This window comes from Camelina sativa, chromosome 4 (assembly GCF_000633955.1).
Source record: "Camelina sativa cultivar DH55 chromosome 4, Cs, whole genome shotgun sequence".
Classification (NCBI taxonomy): Eukaryota; Viridiplantae; Streptophyta; class Magnoliopsida; order Brassicales; family Brassicaceae; genus Camelina; species Camelina sativa.
The window spans coordinates 21,941,382-21,965,592 of record NC_025688.1 but is presented as its reverse complement, the minus strand read 5'-3'; the positions used below and the strand labels follow the sequence as shown (position 1 = coordinate 21,965,592).

The 24,211-nt window shown below is 33.5% G+C and overlaps 1 protein-coding gene, 1 long non-coding RNA gene and 2 pseudogenes across 10 annotated transcripts; all 4 read left to right on the top strand.

The window, feature by feature from the left end:
• Positions 283–893, top strand: LOC104781740 (MATH domain and coiled-coil domain-containing protein At2g42465-like). Its single transcript, XM_010506478.2, has 2 exons — positions 283–396; positions 489–893. The coding sequence occupies exons 1-2, from the start codon at positions 340–342 to the stop codon at positions 891–893; spliced, it is 462 nt and encodes a 153-aa protein (XP_010504780.1). The 5' UTR covers positions 283–339.
• Positions 1,589–5,155, top strand: LOC104784142. Of its 9 annotated transcripts, none has more exons than XR_002037761.1 (15): positions 1,589–1,727; positions 1,848–1,926; positions 2,047–2,122; positions 3,019–3,065; positions 3,174–3,271; positions 3,374–3,431; positions 3,515–3,546; positions 3,668–3,719; positions 3,855–3,886; positions 3,961–4,017; positions 4,148–4,199; positions 4,308–4,358; positions 4,441–4,472; positions 4,596–4,944; positions 5,031–5,155. It is a non-coding gene; the product is annotated as an uncharacterized LOC104784142 (long non-coding RNA). The 9 variants fall into 9 exon arrangements; XR_002037762.1 differs by having other exon boundaries at positions 2,970–3,065; positions 3,961–4,007; XR_002037759.1 differs by having other exon boundaries at positions 2,970–3,065.
• LOC109125177 lies at positions 7,240–10,282 on the top strand (annotated as a pseudogene).
• Positions 12,629–13,589, top strand: LOC104781739 (annotated as a pseudogene).

The following is a 24,211-nucleotide window of genomic DNA, read 5'->3' as shown; positions in this document are numbered from 1 at the left end:
TTTTTTTTTGTGGTTGATGAATGATGACTGCGTCTAAGTTTCTTTATTGCACTGTGTGTTTCTTGATGAAAAAAGTAAGTGACGTTGGATGTATGAACAGAGTATATAGTCTTTGCCAAAACGAGTAGCTTGACGTGTGACGCTACTAATATTCGAGTGCTATTAATTATGACAGTTTTATATAAGTTACGATTATTAGCTCACGCTTATTTGAGATTCATGCATCTTCTTCATTTATATATCAGTTACAGCAAGAAACTCCTCAAACACACAAAACTCCCTTTGCCAGCTCTGTCATTACAACTTCTCTGTATCACGAAAGACTTTGATATCGTAACAATGTGGAATGGTGATGGAACCGTGGAGGTCAATGGCTTTCGAATTTTCTATTCAGAGGTGAGCCAAAAAAAATTATCTCCATTGTAACTCCAATATATCTCTTTCATATTAAGTATGGTTTGTAGTTTTTACGTTAATCTTGTTCTCAGGTGGACTGTGTTAGGAGAATCTTTGAAAAACACCCAGAAACCGCAATGAACATTCGTCCGAAGAACCAAATGGTGAAGAATGCTTACATGAACAACCTCCTCGATCTCATCGACATAATTTGCTTAGCTCCTCAAGAGCTAACAGAGGAGGAACTAAGAGATGCGGAGAACACGCTCTTTGAACTGGTGGAGGTAGGTTTTGAGCTGGACTGGTTGAAGAAGAAGCTGGAGGAGCTTTGCGTGAAGAAGAAGAAAATGGAAGCACGAGGGGCTCGGATGAGAGAGCTGGATGGTATTATCGTGGAACAGAGGCGTGTGTTGTGGGCTCTTGAAACGGAACGGAAGAATGAAGAGAACGAAGCTAGATCCGACAGTGCTCGACTTGGTTTCGAGGATGTTGTTTAATTTGAATGAAAAAAAAGTCATCAGTCATGAAAGCCTAACAACGTTCTTATAAGGTTTCGTTCTTACGTACGTACTTAAGCATATGTGGCGTGGCGTCATCTATTTACAGGGTTGATTGAATAAACGGCCACATCTTTGTTACTTGATTTCAAAAGTTTTCTTGTTATGTTCTTCTCCGATAATATTGTTAACGCTTATGTCTTCATCTCTTCTAATTTATAAATTGTTGTAACAAACTTTTCAATTTTTTTTTTTTTTTTTTTTTTTTTTTTTTTTTTTTTTTTTTTTTTTTTTTTNGCAATTTGCTAGCTTGAGATAACATCACTGTATTTCTAGGTTCAGTGACTACGATTTTTATTTTATTCTTTAAATGTTTTCTGTTAAATTATTGATTGAATCAATCAAGTTCAGAATCAGAAGAGCTCTCCCAAGAGAAAGAAAATTCGATTGTTAGGCCCAGTGGCAAAATTCGAACTAGTGAGGCCCAATTATAGAAGCCCAGTAGCAAAATTGGTTAGTAAATGTTCTTTTTGGCTTTTTCTTATATACTAGTGATTACTGATTTCCTTTTTTTTTATAATTTGTAATTTCCTTTTGTAAACAATAAAAGAAACTAGGAATTTCCAATTTTTTTAATGTCGGTCGTCTCTGTTTATAAATACTTTACCTTCAGATAGAGAAATCATAATCAGTTCACAAACGCTCTTCACTTATTCAGAGAGCGAGAGAGAGGGTTCGATTATAATGGCGACGAGAGAGAGAGAGAGAGAGCAAACAGACATGAAGAACAAGTCAGAGGAGGTATCGTTTCGTGTTTCCTTCTTAAACCCTAAGGTGAATCGATTTTGATTTTCTTGGTGAATGTTTTTTGCTTTCTGAAATCAAGAGTTTCACTTTTGTTTGTGTAATGGGTTTGCTCTTAATTGATGGGTTTGTTTCTTTTGGGTGAATCAGGTCCGTGTTCGTGTTCCAACCAGGAAGAGCGAGACAGAGCGAGCGAGAGAGAGCAAACGGACTGAAGAAGTCAGAGGAGGTATCGTTTAGTGTTTCCTTCTAAAACCCTAAGATGAATCGGTTTTGATTTCCGTGGTGAATGTTTTTTGCTTTCTGAAAATCAAGAGTTTGTTTGTTTTCTTTCTTTTGAGTGAAGCAGGTGTTGTGTTCGTGTTCCAACCTGAAGGACAATGACTTAGATTCAGAACAATTAAAGGGTCGCCGGCGTTCTAACAGTAAGTAACAACTAAAAACGCATATTTGTGGCTAAGTCTAGTTAGGATCTGTTTGTATGAGCATAAAGTAAATAACACACAAGCTTTGTTAACGGGGTTCGGTTTTTCCTACATCCCCGGGACCTAGTCCAGAACAAATTCACTAGAACAAGATAGCAATTACAACTGCATATGATACAAGCACTATTATGCCTATCATTCTTTTCTAGATGAATAAACCATCAAAAGATCTATCTATCTTATTGATGGGGCGACACCACACATCTTGTGTGCATCTCTCAAAACTACCTTGAAGCGCGCAGGTCTTCATGAAACGCCCTCTTGGTATTTATATCAATTGCCCAACCCCTAGAGTTGGCAACTTTCCTATTATTCAACAAATACGAAATTGAGAACTTTCCTTTTTCTTTTTAGATAAGGAAAGTTTCTCTTCATGATCTCATCTTGAATCTTCCATTCAAGATGTTCATCCAGCTAAGCAGCCGCCACTTGGCTTGTCCAAGTCGGCCTTAAGCTTCTGTACTCAAACTCCTCAATTCAGCTTCTTGTTCTACTTCCTGTATTAGCGTCGGAACTAGTACAAGAACTGCTTCAGACGTTTGATACATCCTCTAATATATCCAACTGTAGAGTTCTTGATTCAACACCTTATCTTTTTTTCTGCTTTGTGTCAATCACTGTGACAACATCATCACCAATCTCTACTTAAGGTCTGATGTACCAGTACTTGTATCAATTTAATACTTCATCCTCTGTGTCAGTTCTGTCCACTGTCTTTGTCTTAACTGGTGCACCATCACTGAGACATCTACGATGTATCTTTGTATCCATGTCTCATCCATTACAGTCACTTATTAGAGATTTCACCACATGTTCTAAACCTTATAAAACTTCAGTCAACAGAACATCTTCAACAACATCATTCAAACTGATTGATTAAAAGGTATATATATGTCTTTGTCTTCCCTAGTCCGCTTCCTCAAAATTTGCTTTTTTTATTTCCCTCTTAAAGCTAAGAGCTTTTTCTCAATTTTTTTCACAATCATATCAGAGAATGAGAGGACTCGTTGAAGCCCAAGTTAAGGGACCTTTCTATGATTCTCTTCTTCTTCTTAGTCCTGATAACTTCCCCTAAAGATCTTCTTGGAGGTTTGTTTGGATTTTGATTCATCTCTTCTCTTTTATTTGTTTTAGTAGATTCATCTTCTAGTCAATGCAATTGTTAACTTATAAATCATAATGCAATTTCAGATACTCGAAGAGCTCGGCCTGTGAAGAGAGCTAAATGGATGGAGTACTCAAGAAGCAGGTACATTGTTATATTTGTTTCTTCTTTTTATTTGTTTTATCAATAGTGTAACAAGAATCTCAGGTTTATGTTTCGTTTTGCAGGTTTGCTTGAAAAGCTTGCAGCTAAGTATAAGGTATGAAAAAAAACATTTTCCAGTATAATCTCAGATTTTTTTTTCCAATAAGGCTTTTTATAATTCAGACTTGGAAAAAATATATTAAGGAAGCTTCCTTTAATTCTCTGTTTTTGTGCAGATCGGAGATATGCTATGGGTTTGAAGAATGAAGAAGATTCATAACCAAAAAGGTAACAGCATCAAACTGATTCTTCTTTTTAAATGGAGTCAAGAAGCAGGTATATTGTGTTTTATTTGTTTATGTTTTTATTTTATTTTTTATCAACAGTGTAACAAGAATCACAGGTTTATGTTTCGTTTTGCAGGTTTGCTTGAAAAGCTTGAAATTAAGTATAAGGTATAAATCGTAATGCACTTTCAGATACTCGAAGAGCTGCCTGTGAAGAGAGCTAAATGATTCGTTTTGCGCAGGTTTGCATAAATTGAATGTGTTTGAAAAGCTTGAAGCTAAGTATTAGGTATATATAGGTATATATAGGTCTTTCTCTTTCCTTGTCTGATTCCTAAAATTTGCTTTTTTATCTAGGTTGTTCTTTTAGTTCAGACCTAAAAAATCAATAGTTAACGAAGCTTCTTCTAATTCTCTATTTTTGTGCAGATTGGAGATATGCTATGGGTTTGAAGAATGATGAAGATTCAGAACCAAAAAGGTAACAACATCAAACTGATTCTTCTAGTTGTAGGCGTCTTTGACTCGAACTGATTACATTGCAGGTTCTGTTTTATTTGTTAACTTATAAATCGTATTGCAATTTCAGATACTCGAAGAACATGGCCTGTGAAGAGAGCTAAATGGAGTCTAGAAGCAGGTACATTGTGTTTTTATTTGATTCTTGTTTTTTTTATCAGCAGTGTAACAAGAATCTCAGGTTTATGTTTCGTTTTGCGCAGGTTTGCTTGAAAAGCTTGAAGCTAAGTGTAAGGTATTGAAAAAAAACATGTTCCTGTATAATCTTACATTTTGTTTTCACTAAGGCTGGTTGTGATAATTCAGACTTAAAAAAATATATTAAGGAAGCTTCTTCTAATTCTCTATTTTTGTGCAGATCGGAGATTTGCTATGAGTTTATATATTAAGGAAGCTTCTTCTTCTTCTAATTCTCTATTCATGTTTCTTTCATTTGGGTGGTGAATTGACGAAACAGGTTTGTGTCTGTGGCTGTGTGCTCCAAACAGGACGATGAATCATATTTTTCAAGGACGTACGAAAGCATGAATGTTTAGCAATGAGAGGGGGCTTATCTGGTAAGTATGTTGTCAGGACGGTAATCTGTGGTTTGGTTGAGCTGTCATGATGCGTCTCTGGAGGTCTAGCACTTTGAGCCCAGTTGATCTCTTTATCTATCCTCGTCTTTTTAAAATGCCAATGACAAGAGACTGCATCTCTGCCCTGAGGTATGAAGTTTAGAAAACAAACCTTGAACACTTAAATTACCTTATTTTTAAAAACTTTTACATTATTGGTTGCCTTTCCTTTTCAGTATCCTGCTAGTTCCAATTCTGACATGACTAGTGATCATGGTGTTGCGAGGAACTACTGAAATCTTTTGGTAGAGAGAAGTAGCTCAATCGTCGACGCCAAGACTCCATTGATGTTTTCGAACAAGTCAGGCAAGTGAGACCACATCAAACCAACAAAAAATTTTGAGACTTGAGTTTTTTTACTTGCAATCACTCAATACATTTGCTTCAATTCCCCATCCATATATAAGACTGAGTTTTTTTGGTTTTGTTTTTCCTGCTTGTGCTTCTCTAGATGATGGAGATATTATTAAGGATGATGCTGAGTCGAGGACACAAATGATGGTAAAATCCTCTTCACTGTAAGTCATCTCAAAATCCTCTCTGCTTTTCTTTATTTTCTTCTGTTTCAAGTTTATCTATCTCCCTTAACCAATGGTCCTTTCTTTTGTTGAATAACAACGTACTACTGAAGTGGAACTCGATGACAAGGCACCAGAATTCAAAGCAAAACCCTTGATTTTACCGAGCCAAATGGAGTACACAATCATATCCCTCTTAAAGCTAAGAGCTTTTTCTCAAAGTTTTCCACAATCATATCAGAGAATGAGAATTTAGATGTTCTCAGACTCGTTGAAGTACAAGATCAAGTCTAACAAGAAGGGATCTTTCTATGATTCTCTTCTTCTTCTTCTTCTTCTTCTGAGACCTGATAACTTCCCTAAAGATCCTCTTGGAGGTTTGTTTGGATCTTGATTCATCTCCTCACTTTTATTTGTTTTAGATTCATCTTCTAGTCAATGCAATTGTCAATTAGTAAATCGTAATGCAATTTCAGATTCTCGAAGAGCACGGCCTGTGATGGAGTCAAGAAGCAGGTACATTGTTCTATTTGTTTCTTTTTGTTTTTGTTTTATCAACAGTGTAACAAGAATCTCAGGTTTATGTTTCGTTTTGCAGGTTCTCTTGAAAAGGTTGAAGCTAAGTATAAGGTATGAAAAAAACATTTTCCAGTAAAATTGTTTTTTTTGAGCTCTTCACAGTAACATTTTTGAGTTATGTTTGGTTTGGCTGAAGGAAAGGTTGAGAAAGAAGAAGGAGAAAATGATGAAGAAGTTGAAGAATCTGATTACGGAGATTATGATCAGGTTCCACTTATTTTCCGAATTAATGGTGGAATGCAACATTGTGATTCTTCTTCTCAAGTTGCTTTTAAAATTTGTTCTTCTTAAAATTTTTGTTTTTGTAGAATCAAGACTTCGATGATGATGACGACGATTATAATCAGGCAGATGATGGTGAATGTAATCATCAATCTTTATTCTCTGTTTCCTTACAGTTATTGTTTCCATGAAACTTATAAACGATTCTAACTAACTTTTTGTTTTTTCTCTTGTTTCTTGCCAATAGTTGAAGATGTCTGTTAAGCTCCTTACACAAATTAAGCTCTTCACTCCATAGCTCCAGCTTTTGCCTGCACCACAAAGAAGTTCACCACATCTGCCATAACTCAAGGTAAATATCCTCCATCAGAGATTATCATCACATTAGAACAATTTTATAGCTTGATGGATGTGTGTTATTAATGTACAAGGACTCGTTTTCTTACCGTTGCAGGAATTTCATCTTCAATAGCTTCAACGAAAGTTTCTTAAGTGGAGAATCCAAATGTGGGACTCCGTGATTACTTTGAGAATTATGAAAAGGCTGTTGAGAAAGCGTTGTCTCCAGTTTCCACCTGGTATTTATATTTTAGAGGTAAGATTTACAAAATTTAGATGTATTACATTTTCTAGATTTATTATATTCCAGTTTCATGTTCATGTGTTATATTTTAGAGGTAAGATTTATAATATGTTCGTTTCTTTCTTTTGGGTAACAGGTGTGTGTGTTCATGTGTCCCAACAAGGACAATGGTTTATTGACTCAGATTTTTTCAAGGATGAAGTAGATTCAGAACAAAAACGGTAGCCGGCTTTCTTACAGTAACAACATGAAACTGATCAAAAGGGTAACATTCGTTCTTCTTCCCTTGTCCACTTCCATAAAAGTAAGTCGAGTTTGCTTTTAAATCATTTTGTTTGTTTCTTTTGGGTGAAACAGGTGTGTGTTGCAGCTTCGGGCAGCTCTTGAAGTATTTGTCAATTCATGACCGATCACAGTATTACACTTTTACTACAGGTACAGTATCACTGCTTATGTTCATCAAAGCCTTTTACTTAATAGTCTTTGGACATTTTCTATGCCTTAGTTGGTTGATTTGACATATCTAAATAAAGACACAGCTGAAGGGGTTGACCTTTTGATCATCCGGGAGCTATAAGTGTTTAGCCAAAAATTTAATTTTGCTCTTGATCGTGTTTATAAGTTTTCCATTTGTTTTGGTTATAAAAGAGTCGAAGATTGTGTCTTTCTTTTCTTTACTGAATTAGAAATGATGAAATAGATCCAGAATCCATGTGTTTTTTCCTGAAATTTCTTTGGGTGCAGGGATCAATGTTGTGGAGGAAAAGAGTCACAACAATGACTTCAGAGTATCCTGAGGTTGAAGTGAGTCATCTGTTGATTGACACAGCTGCGATGGATCTTGTTCGGTACCCAGGACAGGTTTTCTTTTCGTAAAGCCAGTCCAATTTGGAACACTTTTTCCAGTTCCTCATGTATTGACTGCAATGATTCTTACAAAATGCAATTTAAATTTGTGATGTTCCAGTTCGATACCATTCTGACTGGTTCATTGTTGGTGATATTGTTTCAGATCTCGCGGCCGGAGGTTGTCTCAATTGCCAAAAATGTGCTTCAGCAAGCTAAATCTTTGGAAGGTTCTCTCTCTTGTTCATTTGCGAGAACTTTCTGTTTTCTGTCTAATTGAAAGATGGCGAGATTTTTTTTTTGAAGAAAGGGATTTAGAATTGTGGGTAGGGTTTATTTGGATGTAATCGAAGGGGGTATATCTTTGCCACTGATATGTTTAAGATATTGCATTTGTGCTCTGTATCAGGAATGAAATTTAGCTTCGGGGGGATGCCCATTGGAAGAGCTGCTTTGGGAGTTCCCTTTCCGGATCGCTGCAAAAGAATGTGCTTCTTGGAGCCATTGGAAGGTCTTCTTCTCACTTGTCCCAACTTATGTTGTTGCCTCTAAATTTTTTTGGGAAATAGAAATTTACGTTGGTATAATTTAAGGTAGAAGTGGGATAACAATGAAAAGCATCTGAGGCCTGAGAAAGGGTTACTTCAGCTTCGTGCAGGTCTTGAAGTCTGCGCAAATCTGAGACCTGCTATAGTTCTGCCCTAGTCCACAGGTAACCATCCTCAGCCTAATCTCAGATATTTCTTGCTGAACTTTGTTTCTTGTGTGAACTTCATATTATTTTTTTATTTTTAAGTTAGTGGATGCTTTCGCCTTAAAGAGAGAGGTAGCAGAAGGTGTTGATCTAATGGTTGTTAATGAGCTTACATGAGGCTGAGGTCAGTTTAATTAGTTATTAGAACTGATCATAATTCCTTTTTTTTCTCGTTCTGTAGTGTGACAATATCATTAAATAGGATGTCTCATGGTAACAGGTATTTATTCTGGAGACCAAGGGCATAAAGACCAATGAAAATGGCGAAGAATTTGGGTTTAGTACTGAAAAGACCCACGGGGTGCTTGATTGAAAATCTCAGATGACTTGGACTAATATTTTTAAGCATTTCTTACGGACTAATATTTTTAAGCATTTCTTATGTTCCGCAGATTGATTCGTTGCTCTTGTTGCCTTCAAGACTGCTCGGAAACGCATATAACACTGATATCAAAGCTAATGCTTCGAAGTAAGGTTGATAGTTACGTTTTCTTTTACTTGTTTTCCTCTCTCTTGTTTCTTGGGGAACGCATATAACACTGATATCAATGCGATTTTTTCTCTGCAGGCCACAATTTTATGGATGAAATGAGTTACAGCTCTAGCCTCTGAATATCCTGATGTTGAGCTGTCACATATGTATGTTGACAATGCTACGATGCAGCTTGTTCTTGACTCCAAACAGGTACGTGTATTTGCCAAAATAGTTAGTATTGATGGCGCTTTGAAAATTATGTAAACACTTACAATGGGTTAATTGTTTCATATACGCAGTTTGACACCATTGGGACAAACAACATTTTTGGTGATATATTATCCGATGAAGCTTCAATGATTACAGGAAGGATAACAACATTTTTGGTGATATGTTATCCTATGAAGCTTCAATGATTACAGGAAGGATAGGAATGCTGACTAGTCTCAGTGATTCGGTGAATAGAAAACAATCTGATCTTTGAGTATGCAGAAGTACGATCTTTGCTGAACATACATAAACCCGCCATGTTTAATACAGGGACCTGGACTCTTTGAATCTAAACATGGTTCTGCACCTAGTATTGCTGGACAGGTTCTAACTCTACTCTACAAACAAACACGGCTTTTGTTCCCTGATATCAAAACTACTCCTATGCCAAAAATAAAGTGCACAACTTCTTGATTCTTTGAATTTCCAGGATAAGGCAAACCAATTGGCAACCATCCTCAGCGCTGCAATGCTTCTGAAATACAGATTTGGAGAAGAAAGGCAGCCAAGAGGATTGAAGATACAGTGTTGGTTGCTCTGAACACTGAGTCAAGAATCAGGTACATTTTGTTTTTGTTTTGTTTATGGCTTTTATTTTGTGTAACAAGAATCACAGGTTTATGTTTCGTTTTGCGCAGGTTTGCATAAGTTGGATGTGTCTGAAAAGCTTGAAGCTAAGTATAAAGTATATATAGGTCTTTCTCTTCCCTTGTCCGCTTCCTCAAATTTGCTTTTTTAGTAAGGTTGTTGTTTTTGTTCAGAATTAAAAAAAAAAAAAAACCAAAAAGTTAAGGAAGCTTCTTCTAATTTGCGGTGTTCTGTGTTGAGTAGCTGAGGCGAGAGCTATAAAATTTGGGTGAAATCGAAGACTGTTGTTGGCCATCAAATATACATTAGGAACCAAGTAAAGAGCCGAGATGTTTGTTCTGTTGACTGGTGGACTCGAGGCTACTTGCAGAGTAAACTCAAAGGTCAAGGTTCGGTTTTCTCTGTTTTCTTTTTTACCCATGAGCTATTAGCTTTGGTTGTTGGCTCGGAAACATTAATCTTGACTGAACTGTGGTTTATCATGGATATGTTGCAGATTGTACATGATGAGCTAGTGAAATTGATTGGTGGAGGAGAAGTATTTGGTACTCTCTGATCTAAAGAGGAAGCAAAGAAGACGAGTCCCTGGAGAAGTCCTCTTCCGATACAATCAAATTTGGTACTCTCTCATCTCACTTTCTCTCTTTCCATCCTTCTTCTTCTTTGCAATCCTTATATTTCTCTCTTTCTTTTTTCTTACAAAAATCAGATAAGTATTTTTGGTGAAGATTGCAAAACCATCGAGACTTGTATGTATGAAGCCAAAACTAAGGTGTCTGCTACTGTTCTTAATCACACGTTCTTGCTTCCTCAACCAGCAATTCAGATTCTCTCTCTCCTCCACGGTTTGCCTTCCAACTTTGCTTCAGTTTGTTTTTTCGTTTTTATCTCCGTTGGGTGGGTTTGTAAGATTGATTTTTGTGTGGTTATTTTCTCGTCTTTGTGATGTTCTCTGTTGAGTAGCTAGACGAGAGCTATGGAGTTGGGTGAAATTGAAGACTGTTGGTCATGGAAGATTCATTACAGAAGAAGCCAAGTGAAGAGCCGAGATGTTTGTTCAGTTGACTGGTGGACTCAGGAGGCTGCTTGCAGATCAAACTCAAAGGCCAAGCTTGTTACCAAAAGAAGCAGCAGGTATGCTTTTCCAAAATAAAGTCGAGATTTTGATTGATACTCTCTGTCAAATTACACTGACGTTTATGATATCTGCAGGGAAAGTCTTGCATGCTTATTGCTGAATGTATACCAACCTTCAGATATAGCTAAAGCAAGGTCTAAAAGAAGCTAAAAAGAGTAATGTAGATATTATGGATTCTGCAGGGAGGCTTCAGGTAAGATTTCTTCTTTGAGAGTCATTTTTGTATCATAAATCCATTGGCGCTTTAGTTATGAAATTGATTATTGGTGACAGATAGATAAAGGCATGATGGACGAAGTAAAAGACGTGAAGAAATTTCTATAACCCCCGCAGAAGTGTTACTAGTTTTTGATGCCATTACTAGACAAGAAACTGCAGGTACGCTTTTTGTATTTTACGTCAAGAAGATTCGAAACATCCTGAAAATATATTTGTTTCAGAACTGCTCCTGCATCCGTCATATACTAAGATGAGCTTATGTGCTTCCTACAGCTCTAGTGACAACATTCAATATATAGGATTCACAGAAGCCATTGTGGCAAATCTAGATGGTGATTCAAGAGGTGGTTTTGAGTGTCAAGGAGGTTTGTGTTCTTCTTCTTTGATCAATTATGTCATAGAAATATACTTAATTAACGTTTTACGTTAATAGTTTACTCTTAATTGGGTGTCAATAGGTATAGGGAAAACCGATTAAACTGGTAGGACGTGGAGAGCGGATGGAGGATCTTGAACCCTTTTAGCAAGATCGAATGGCTGGAAGAATATTAGGAAGGAATATGTGCTTTCATTTGTAGAGAAGGCAACAGAAGTTGTAAGTTATTTCTCAGTAAAATTACTATGAAACTTTTTTTCTCCCCTCTCTCTCTCTACACTGAATCCTTCTTCATCTGTCTTTATAGATGCGTCAAGAAGATGCTGAAGAAGAAAATGAGTGCAAAGTTCTGACTTCCAGTTATACGAGTTGTAATTCAGCTTCTCTCTCTTGTCTCCTCCACGGTTTGCCTTCCAATTCTGCTTCTTCTTTTTTTCGTTTTGATCTCTGTTGGGCGGTTTTGTTAATTTTTTCTTTTGTTATTTTGTCTTCTTTATGATGTTCTCTGTTGAGTAGCGAGACGATAGCTATGGAGTTGGGTGAAATCGAAGACTTGATGGCCATGGAAGATACACATAACACTAGGAGCCAAGTGAAGAGTTTGTTCTATTGACTGGTGGACTCGAGGAGGCTGCTTGCAGATTAAACTCAAAAGGCTAAGGTTCGCTTTTTTGCACTGTTTTTTTTTTACCCATGAATTATTATTAGCCTTGATAGCTGGCTCGGAAACATTAAACTTGACTGAAGAAGTATGGCTTATCATAGCTATGTTGCAGATTGTACATGATGAGCTAGTGAAATTGATGGGTGGAGGAGAAGTATCTAACTCAGGCCCTAAATTGATAATGTTACCTAAAGAAGCAGCAGGTATGCTTTTTAAAATACAGTGGAGATGATTTGATGGGATCGTTTGTTACTCACTGTCAAATTACAACTGAGGTTTATGATATCAACAGGGTAAGTCTTGTATGCTCGTTAGTGATTGAAGTGTGACATTTCTTCAGAATGTCCTGTTGGCAGGGATCAATTTATATATGCCATCTCCATTAATTTTGAAAAGGTAACATTTATCCTCGTTAGTGATTGGTACTAAAGCAATCAGTATTATGTTTGCAGGAAATGAACGAGATTGATGGCTATGGACAGATTGATGGCTATGGGTACACACTATGCTTTCATAAGAAAGTCTAAACTTGAGTGACTTGAAAGCATAGTGTGTATCAAAAGATTCCAGGATGGGGTTTGTCAGAAATGCTTCCCCTTCCAAAACTTTATGCCAAAGATGATGGGTTTCTTGTGAACGATGAACTCAAGATTGTTGCTGAGGTAGATGTGCTTGAAGTTATTGGGATACTAGATGTATCAGTTGAATTTAAAGAGTCAACACAACTTTTGAAAAAGGTTAAGGTAGATTATGATAGTGTGACGTCTAATGAATTGCTGCTCAACGAGACTCCACCAGTAAGTGAACTCATGGACGTCAATGGTTTCCAAGTTCTTCCTTCCCAGGTAAGGAAACATTAGAAAGATGAATACTTTGTAAGGAGATGATCATTATGTATATTGATCCTTTGGCAGGTGGATTTTGTGAAGCGTATATTTGAAAAACATCCGGACATTGCAAAAGAGTTCCGACCAAAGAACCCACATCTGAGGAAAGCATGCATGACTTTCTTGCTCAGCCTAATCGAGACATTGTGCCAACCACCACAGAGACTATCCAATGAAGATTTGGTGGAAGCAGACAATGCACTAACATACGTGAAAGTTTCGGGGTTTAAGGTGGGTTGGTTGGAGAAGAAGCTTGAGGAAGTAAAGGAAAAGAAGGTGGAAGAGCAAAATGGTGAGATTCGGATTTGAAGGAGTTTAAGCAGAAGTGCTTAGACATGGAAGCTCTGCTGGAGAAAGAAAAGGCAAAGGTGTTGGCTGCTAGAGTTTCTCTAAACATTGGATGATATTATCTAAGTATGAAATTGGCATGTTCTGGTGTTTGTTTGTTTGAGTCTATATTATAGTCCTCTTAAAACTTAGGAAGAAGGTAGAGACTAGAGAGCCCTGTGTCTTTATGTTTTTGTATTTAATTTGGTTTATGGTTAATAACAGAGAAACTCTTGGAGAGGAATGGCTAATACTGTACAAAATTTAACCAGTATGGCAGTTTCCTTAATCATAACTCTTTAATTCTCTTCAACGAGAATGTGATGAGCTCATTTAAAAACCTTAATCGCCTGTGATTACTGATTAACGTTCTCGTCACTTGTTATCAACTGACTACAAAGAGCAGTACATATTAATCATCCAATGGATATAAGAATGCTCCTCTTTGCTTTCACTCTTAAGTAACTCTTTTTGGTGGGAACTCGCTATGTGTTTTTGTAAACCAAACAGCACTAAGCTTGTCTTCATTCAAGACTATGTAAATAGAGTTTTTAGTAAACACTCCTTGTTTCTTGCAATCTAAGAATTATCATGAGGCGATAAATAGGCCCAACCGCCCAACTAAGTCCACTGTGACGCTGAAGCTTTACTAAATGAGCCCAACAGATAGCCCCAATATTGCGTATATTTTACTCAGCCACTCAACAAGCTTGTGCATCAGGTTTGTGGCGCAGTGTGCTTTCCAGTTCCAGACTTCTGTGTTTTGTTTGTTTACTACTACGATACCTGGGTGCCTAATAGGGCTCCACGCCCTCTTCACATTCCTCAAATGGTTCGATTGCAAGAGTAGTCTTGAATGGGGGCAAAGAAGCTAATAACAAGTTCACATTCTCATCTTTGGAATTCTCGAGTCTTTTCTGGTATAAATGATCGGTTCTTGCAAATGGTATGAAAGTAACATAATCGTCCAATCCAATATGACGGATTACATCATAGAAGGAACTAATTAAGATTATTTTTTGAATTTATCATTTCAGTAATAAACTTGGCTTGCTTGTAAAGTGAGTCTTATCTTTTGTTACACTGTCAAGAAGAACAACAAACTCTTCAGCTCAGTTGTAGAGCCGTAGGGGTTGATTAATTATTATTACTTGTCCAATTGCCCGTAGACTTATTAACATGAGCTATGCACTCTGTTTCCGATTAAGAACATTGACTTGATTTTGAAGCTTTATTACTGACAACAACTAATCAGATTAAAACGATTCAATTTCTCATATTTCATTGGAAATTTGTTCTATCAATTATGAAATTAAAGCTACGTCCAAGTAAATTGATCGACACTAGTTACTTCTGATGGAAGAAACTACTATAGTGACTACGAATCAAATTTAAAACAATGTTCCTAACATATATATATATATATAATTGATTAGTAACTAAATTTTGGAAAAAAGAGAGGATTGAAGAGAATGATCAGATAGAGCTAATACGTAAGATGCCATCATATCGGCAATCAAACCAATAGGGAAACAAAGTTCAATCATCACTTCATTCTCTTAACTCTCATTATATGACCCGAATCATAATGTAAAAAAGAAGCTAAACACTATCAAAATCAAAGAAGAAGAAGAAGAAGAAGTAGAAAGATCAGATAGAGCTAATACGTAAGATGCCATCATATCGGCTATCAAACCAATAGGGAAACAAAGTTCAATCATCATATCTCTCTCTTCTTCTTCCACACACACAAAAAACTCATAAAAATCGATCCTTTTAAAACTTCTTTCAGAAAAACAGAGTACCTAAGAAGAACATAATAAAGGAGCCAACTTTTATAATCGAAAAATTCGTAAGCAAAAACCAGAGAGACGGCGAGAATGTAAAGTTCTGAGCTGATGACAAGATTGATTTAGGATGAAATATATATATACACGCACAACTTCAGACGAAACGATACAATTAGGGTTCTTTAGGGTTTCCTCGTATAAAGACGTAAATACCCACCCCCCCCATCCCATTTGTTTCTTTCGGTTTACCGATCTTTATGGGCCGACATATGAGCCCAATTAAAGTCCACATGTTGAATTCTTTTAGTACGGGCCGACGATGTGCTTCTGTGCTTTGTCTTGTAGTTAAAGATTTCCATATATAGTATCTGGACTTGGAGGATTCAATATCTGGACTTGGAAACTACTGCTAGCATTCAGAGGAGTAAGCTAAGGAATTTGAGAGTGTAAGGAGTGCGTTAAGGTCGTCACAAGTTCTAGACTAGGTTTATCTGTTCTTTTTCTTTCACTCCAACTAGATTATGAGAGCCAAAGCTCAAAACTTTGGTTACTAAAAAAGAGAGTTTAGGTTTCCTGTTGGCAGGAAAAATTGCTCCAAGTTTTTAGTAATGTGAAATAACTCCTTTTATTACCTTTTTAAGGAAATGATCTCTTGCTGAACAAGTTTTAGCCAAAGCTCAAAACTTTTACTCTTGATATGATCTTGAGTCTTGACAACTTATATGTATGAGACCGCCATGTTTTGGATAAAATTATACAGAGACTTATAAACAACGATTATCTTGCAAGATTGAGGAATGAAATCCAGTTGGTAAGTAGGTCAAATTAACATGAAATTAGTTTGTTGATGCATCGGACTTTAGATCAAGGGAAAATCTTTACATGTGTTAATTAAATTGTCTGAAATATTTTTTTTTTATGTTATAGAAACATCCATTGAGATAAGGCAAAGGAAGTTAAGCTGCTTTGAGGTTAATTGTTAGAACAGCGTAACTGCGTAAGCCTTAGGGTTCTTAAACCTAATTTAACACCACCATACATACTCATCCATTATAGTTTCTGTAAAGGAAAAGATGTAAAAAAGAATAATCATAAGTTGCCTTGGATATTATTGGTTCTTCTTTCAAAAGAAATGTAAACATATGAATCATGTTGATTTGTGTTAAGTAACTGTTATGCATTATGTCCCATCTTAATCGATATTTTAAAAAACTAATCTTCAACTTGTGTGCATCACATAACATAAAGTCGTCTTCTTTTATCAGACAAAATTAAGTGTGTCTTTGTAGTATTATTATACTATTACAAAGGTTTTCTTTCTAGCCACATTTCTCCTATATTTGTCGGGCTTAATTAATTAGTCACACATATTTTTATGTTATCCCTTTAATCCCCACTCAAAAAATTATAATCCGATTCAAATCCAGTATTTCGTTATTGTCTATACTTGAGTTAATCGACAATTTTTTTAAAAAAAATTCCAAATGTGTTCAGATATGATTACATGGACGATATGGTTGGAGAGGATCATATTAGTAGTATCTCATATTGCAAGTTAGGAAAAAAAAACCCTTTTAATAAGGTAGAATTTTTTTTACCCTAATTCTGTCTGTTTCTTCTCCACTAAAGGTTAACCTATATTCGTGTATACTCGATAATAAAATAAAGAAAAAAATAATACTAAAACACCCTTTTAATAAGGTAGAATTTGTTTTACCCTAATTCTGTTTGTTTCTTCTCCACTCAAGGTTAATCTTTATTCGTGTTGTATTTGGGATTAGAAAGTGAAACTAATGATTTGATGAAAAGTGGTTTAAATTCACTGATTGATAGCGCATGATAGTAGGGTTATAGCTCGCAGTGGCAAGTAGAGTTAAAAATTAGAAAGCATGCAATTACATAGACCCGCATTGAAAAGCAACCTCTTTGTGTCCATGTACTATCTTTCTATACATCGATTAGAAAATATATAACCTTTAATATAATTAATGATAGAGAACTTCGGACATAATTAACATGTAACACACCACACACAATATATATGAATAAAGTAGAAACGATAAAGGAACTTGAACTAAGCTTCGAATGTGATCCTAACTTGAACTAAGCTTCAAACATAAAGAGAATTTACAAATGAAAATATAGTGTTTCTTTAAAACTGTCACCATATATATACTCCACATAAATTTATTTACTTCTCATGCACGAAATCCCCTATATAATGAAACAGAAGTACACAACATTTTTTTGTAAACTATATAATAGATATTTTTTTTTTTGAACTAAACTATATAATAGATATATTTATGACTTTTTTGTTATAAACTTGTAACATAGGTGTATCATAATATATGAGTTAGTCTAATTTTTGGTAAGTAAGGATAGTATGGATTTAGTTAATTATCGTAATATATCAATCAATTATAGGTAACATTTAAAAGATAAAGAAATCTCTCAACCTAATTAAAACAAAAATATATGATTCTTTTTCACATTTATTTTATTTCATATTTAAATTATTTTCATTTTTTATCTAATATATTTAGTTAATAAAATTTATGATTTTTTCTGCATATGATGTAATTTATTTTTTTTTAAACAGATGAATAAAAAAAATATACAAAATGCCCTACAAATCACCTAAGAAAAGTAGGCAAAGATTCAAAGTCATATTAATAAAAAAGAGACCAAAATGATTCTGAATACGAATGAGCATAAACCTTAATTTATCAAGCATTGAAATTAAAAAAATTATGCATTTTATTATGGTTCTTTATTTTAAAGAATTTCAACTTTTAATTATTTTAAAAATTCAAATGTATAACTTTTTTAAAATTTTAATGATTATTAATATTTCAATTATTAAAACATTTATCTTTTTATAAAATGTTTAAGATATGAATAATATTTAAACTTTATAAGAAGTTCAAATATTATAAGTATTTCAATTTATAAAATAATAAAATTTATTCAAACATTTTAAACTTTAATAAAATATATAAATTAAAATATCACATGACGGATTATATGGCAGGACATGTTTGAGTTGATATTAATAGAAAACTAAAATGTCATTAATTCGGTGCTACACGGGTAAAATATTATTTCATTATTTTGTGAACTTTTTAAAAACTTTAAAGATTATTAATATTTCAATTATTAAAACATTTAATTTTTATAATTGTTTAAGATATTAATAATATTTAAACTTTATAAGAAGTTCAAATATTATAAGTAGTTCAATTTCTAAAAAAAGAAACTTTATTAAAACATTTTAAATTTTAAAAATATATTTAGATTTTATGAAGTTTTTTCAGAGGTGTACAACGAATTAAAATATCACACGACGTGTTAATTGGCTAGACATGTTTGAGTAGATATTAATAGAAACTTAAAATGTTATTAATTCGGTGCTACATGGATAAAATATCATCTCATTATTTTGTTAACAATATGAATATTAGATTAATAGACGTATCTAATTAAATCGATTAATTAATACTGTAACAAAATAATTAATATGCGGTATAGTGTAGGTTAAGTCATATAATTAACAATCAAAATACAAAATATAATTTTAAAAACTAAACAAATCAAATAAAATTAACAAACAGAAATTAATATTTTTATCAAATAACTTAAATCGCAGTGTACCGCGGGTCAAAATCTAGATCTACTAGAATAGATTTTATAAAATAGATGTTATTTTCATTAGTTATATTTAACATATGATTTCATGGCATAGTGTTTGAAAAAAAAATTTAAAACAAATAAAACAATCATATATATATAAAACTTTAAATAAAAATTACAAAATAAATAAAATAAATATTAACACGTACTCTAGGACGACTCCAATTCTAGTAATCATAATGTATTACTCAATTTTGTGTTTTTTTCATGGATAGTAAAAGACGCGTAACCTTAATTGCAGTTTATATTTAGATATGTATAGGTTTATAAATATACTATACTCGATTACTCGTCTATTAAAGAAAAATAATATTTTATCGTTTTAAAATTTTTAGGTTACGCGTCTTTTATATATGTAACTTGGAATATACGTATGGATTGCACCGATTCACACAAAAAATACAAAATTAATCTTCACTAGTTTATTTTCTAAAAGACAACTTTGTTTGTCACACTCGCGCTAACTTAATTGAATTGAGTAAACAATCTCCTTATATTGTGGTTTAGACTTTGAATTGTTGCTTTTTCAGTCAAAGTTTTTATACATGTCTTTTAACTTAATCTTATGTTTCAACTGGTGATCACATTTTAGGAAAAGAATAAGGAGGAATATGATATTCCTCTTTATTCCACAATTTGTTTACCATTTGATAGTAATAATTTTTCTTTTATTTTCCTCTACATTTTTTAAAAAATAAAAAACAATAGAACAAAAGTGATTCCCCCCAAAATTGATGAGGAACAAATGGAACAAAAAAAATAACAAATATTAAAATTCCTTTTTATGTGTTCATCTCGCTGGCATGTCGTATTGTAAATTTGAAGTCTCAATACTGAAAATAGTAGTATATAAATGATTTAAATGTCGACACACGTGTGATGGACCCACGAGAGGTCATATGTTGTCGGGTTGACCGTCGTCAGGGTCAGATAGGTCAGCATCATTTTCCAACATTTTAGTTCTATATAAACATATTTAGTCTAAACTTAATCATACCAACAAGTCATATCATATGTACATTAATCTTGAAACGAATGACGCTCTTTGTATTATGTACATAAATACATAATGAGGTTTAAGCCTAATTCATACTACTCTATATAATTTGTCTCATTAGCTGTATCTCAATGTGATATATGAAGCTACCGTAGAAATTGAATAACGACTATTCTTTCTTAACGCCATAATGACTAATTGTACATAATTTTATTGTTTACGGTTAGGGTCTTCGGGAAGACAATATGAATTTCAGAGGATATAACTTATATCAAAACTCCTCAAATACTAATGAAACGTAGGAAAATATAATGATGTTATTAACGCATAAATAGTTGAGTAGTAGTAGTAATGATGATTATATATATAAAGTGAAAAAATGGGAAGAACAATGAGTTGTTAAGGGAAAGCGCGTGACGTGGACATATGGTCAAAGTAGGACCAACATCATATAAAGAACTGTTCACCCTTGCGACGATATGTTTAATTTGGCTGTGTTGTTGTTGTTTTTTTTTTTTTTTTTTTTTNAGGGTAATTCTTTTTCCTTTTTTTTGATGTTTATTTATCTCGAATTATTCGGGGTGGATTAGCATAATTCATAATTGACCATCCTTTTGGGTTTTGACCGTTAATTTAGAGTTTTATTCTAAGAATTTCCAGCTTTACGGAAACAATATTCCACACGGCGAATTGTGTAAACATAAGTTTGTATAAAAGTTTTTGGTCTAAAAGTTTGTTCAGCTTAACAAAAACAGGATGCGCCTATAGCAAAATATTGGACACGTGACACTGAAAAATAAAACTCTAATTTTGGTAAATATAGCACAATAACAATAGTTCACTGTTAAGAAATCAAACTGTACAACTATGTATATATATAGAGACTAGAGTTATAGACTATATAGAGCACCTGATTTTTTCTTTGAACTACCGCATACATGATTTTTAATTCACCGACATTACCATATTCAGTTGTACATAACCACGTTACCCTATAGACTGTATATGCTGCGAAAAAGTTCGGTGATTTTTTTTTTTTGGTTTAAACATTTGCTCAAAACCTAATATTTCGTTTTAGTTTGTTTCTTTATTTATTTTTATTATATGAGACAATGTGGTTAATTTTTATAAACATTTTTATTTTGTATAATTTAAATGGAAGCATTTTATTTTTGTTTTGAGCAGCGTACAATATTACACACGTATATTGTGTTTTAACATTTTTGGAGGACCAATATTCAAAAATTTGACTTTTTCCAAACCGATCGGTTAATTATTCCAAAAGGTCAATCATAGTTTGCATTCGCAAACACAAACATGTAATATAGTTAAAACTATTTTGGGTTTACTAGAATTAATATTCAAGTTTTTTCTTTATTAAGTCCTTAATTGTAGAGCCAAAAAAACTATTATATATTACTCAGAGAATGGCTCGAATATGAATCCCTCCTATTGACGATAATTAATAACCACCAAGGATTAGTATTCAGTTAACATCATGACTAAGAAACAAAATTTTGCGGATGATATTTAACTTAATCAAAATAATAAACTAATTTTTGTTTTAAAAACGTATACTAGTTAATATTGGTGGAGAAAGAGTAGAGAAGGTGAAATGAAATGTTGCGCGAGAACACGAAAAGTTGTCTGCTTACACATATAATGCTGACAAAAGCTCATTTGCTATCTTAATTAAAATGGAAGATGACTTAATCAGGTTTTTGTTCTGTCTAATTCTTTTCTTAACAATTGAAGTTACGTACAAAATGATCGTAGGAAGAAACAAAATTAAGTCCTTTCGATACACCAAGAGGCCTCACTAGTCACTACACGCATATATAATTTATATACGCAAAAAACTACGAGTATATATTAATTTGCTCTTACTGAAATTTAGCGTTCAAGAAATTTTAATCATACACATCTTACGTAATTACCACAATTGTGATGTCTTTTTTTTTTTTTTTTTTTNTTTTTTGTGATTTACATCATTACATGTACGAGTTATAATTATGATCTAAAAACTTGCAGATTGAACCAGAAACTCATCACTATGGAAAGGATAATTAAGACCTCAAATATGATAGCCTAAACAAAAAAAAAATTTGGCAAGCTGATCACGCGTTGTGAATGGCGGTGAATATTCTAGTTAAACTACTGATAAATATTTTCTATTTTCTTTTTATACACTTCCGTTTTCCTCTATAAGACAACCATTTTTATAACCAGGTGATTATAAATCCAAGCACTGTTTAATCTCAAATTCTATAGAAATTAGTTAGTTTTCTGCTGCTTATTAATACGTATAGAATTACCGAGATGTAATCACAAACGGCGATCATTTTATCGTTGATCTTAATAATTAGCAAGACGAGTTTTCGACCCGTTTTGATCACTACAGTTGGTTTATTTTGTCCCTCGTGTGTTATAATTATATAGTAACTTGAGAGAGTAGTGGTAGGACAACAGATTTTTGGGATTAAGAATGTCACTATTTGGAGCTCTTGGGTGTGAGAACTGATTAATTTGCCACCTGAGAAAGGGTCTACATGTTGGTTTCTATGCGTGACACAAATAAATATATTGAAGCATTTACTTAATAACAGATCAATTTTTATTATAAAGTAATTATATTATTTTAAGGTTAAGATTTTAATTCTCAATATTGCTCGACAACCCTGACCCTACTGTTCAAATATATCATATACCAGACGTTGTGTCCATTGTCTCTCTATCGTTGGCACATTATATTTTCTTTGGTATTAAAAATACAAGTTAATTGAAGGCCTAATAATTAATATATATACATTTTTCTTTACCATATTGTGCTTTTAATACTCTCTTATCTGAAATTCAAAATGCTGAAATGTATGCATAGATTGACAAAGATCATGGTTTGTAGAATTTATGTTACTACAACAAATGATATATAGATCAACAAGAAAATAGGAAAACATGTATAGTTAGATACGATTTATTTTAATTCAAGATATGTTGGCTCATATTATACTTACACAAGTGTTTAACGCATGCATGTGTAGTTAATGGATCCCTATAAAATTTTAGGGATCGTATCTATATCGATAGGACTGAGGAATAACCTATATACAGTATATATTAATATTATATGCAAGAATATGGGTGGATAGGAGCAGGTCCACAGTTAGAGTAATATAGACATAAAATACCTTATTCTTCACTAATGGATCCCGTATTGGTAATGGAAACATTTTTTTTTTCAACATTACAAGAAGCCTTTTGAAGAATTGAAGTATTTTTTTGTTTTTAAAGAATCGAAGTATTGAATCCTTACAATATTGGGCGCTCCAACCACTATACCACCACGGATGGAATAAGGAGGAGATGATGTTAAAATTAGGACGCTGATTGTAACGGTAACACTCATTATTCTTTAAAGAGAACATTATTTGCCATGCATATAATTTACGTAGATAAAATCATAAAATAATTATAGTGTCCAAATTAATTGTTAACTAACTGTTCTAGACGGTTTATACACAGTAATAGGTAGAGATTATTGCCAAAGGGATGTGAATGAGATACTTCAGTTAAATATATAGGCCGAAATTAAGAGTTCTAGCAGATATGTAGATAGTTGCTATTTTCATGAAAGATGAACACCTTTTGTTGATGTATTTTTCGCTTAAATCAATGTGTTATACAAATTAAAATGAATTAAGACTGTCCTTCTTTTACTTTATTATTAAACATTTTAAGAACTGAAGAATGAGTATGAAGTGCTTTAATCACTCTTATCACTTCTTGTAACGGTTTCAAACCCTAACTCCTCTATGTTTTAATGCGATTGTTAACCAAAAAAAAATTACTTGAATTCGATTACTAGTTACTTGGAACCTATGACCTACTTATATTTTGATAGCTACATAAGGCACCTACTTATTTACGTTGCATATTTTCATTGCCAATCAACTCAAACATTCTTCAAAGTAAATAGTTTTTTCTCAAATATTGGAAGGGTAGGTTAGAAGTTCTAGTAATTTTGTGGAGCCGGAAACAAAAAAACGTCTATTGTGTAATTTTTTGTTGGTACCAAGTCTATTGTGTAATTATTCATTATAGTTTGCTTTCGGTTTATTAAATTGGTTTAATTAATAGAAAAATGTACACGTCCATTCTATGATGCAATATACTACTATATATATACAATGTATTATATATCTCTCGTTTTTATGCATACAAAAATCCAAAAGGATTGTCAATTTCTTTAACAAGAAAAACAAAGTTGTACTAATGCAAAAGGAATGAATAAAAATAAATAATGAGAAGTGTAGAGCATTAAGCAGACAATATGTAATTAAACAAACCTAATATATGTAACCCACCTTCATCTCCACCTTTGCCTTGTTTATAAAATCTCTCTCCCTTAAAGCTATACTCAAGGTTAGATCA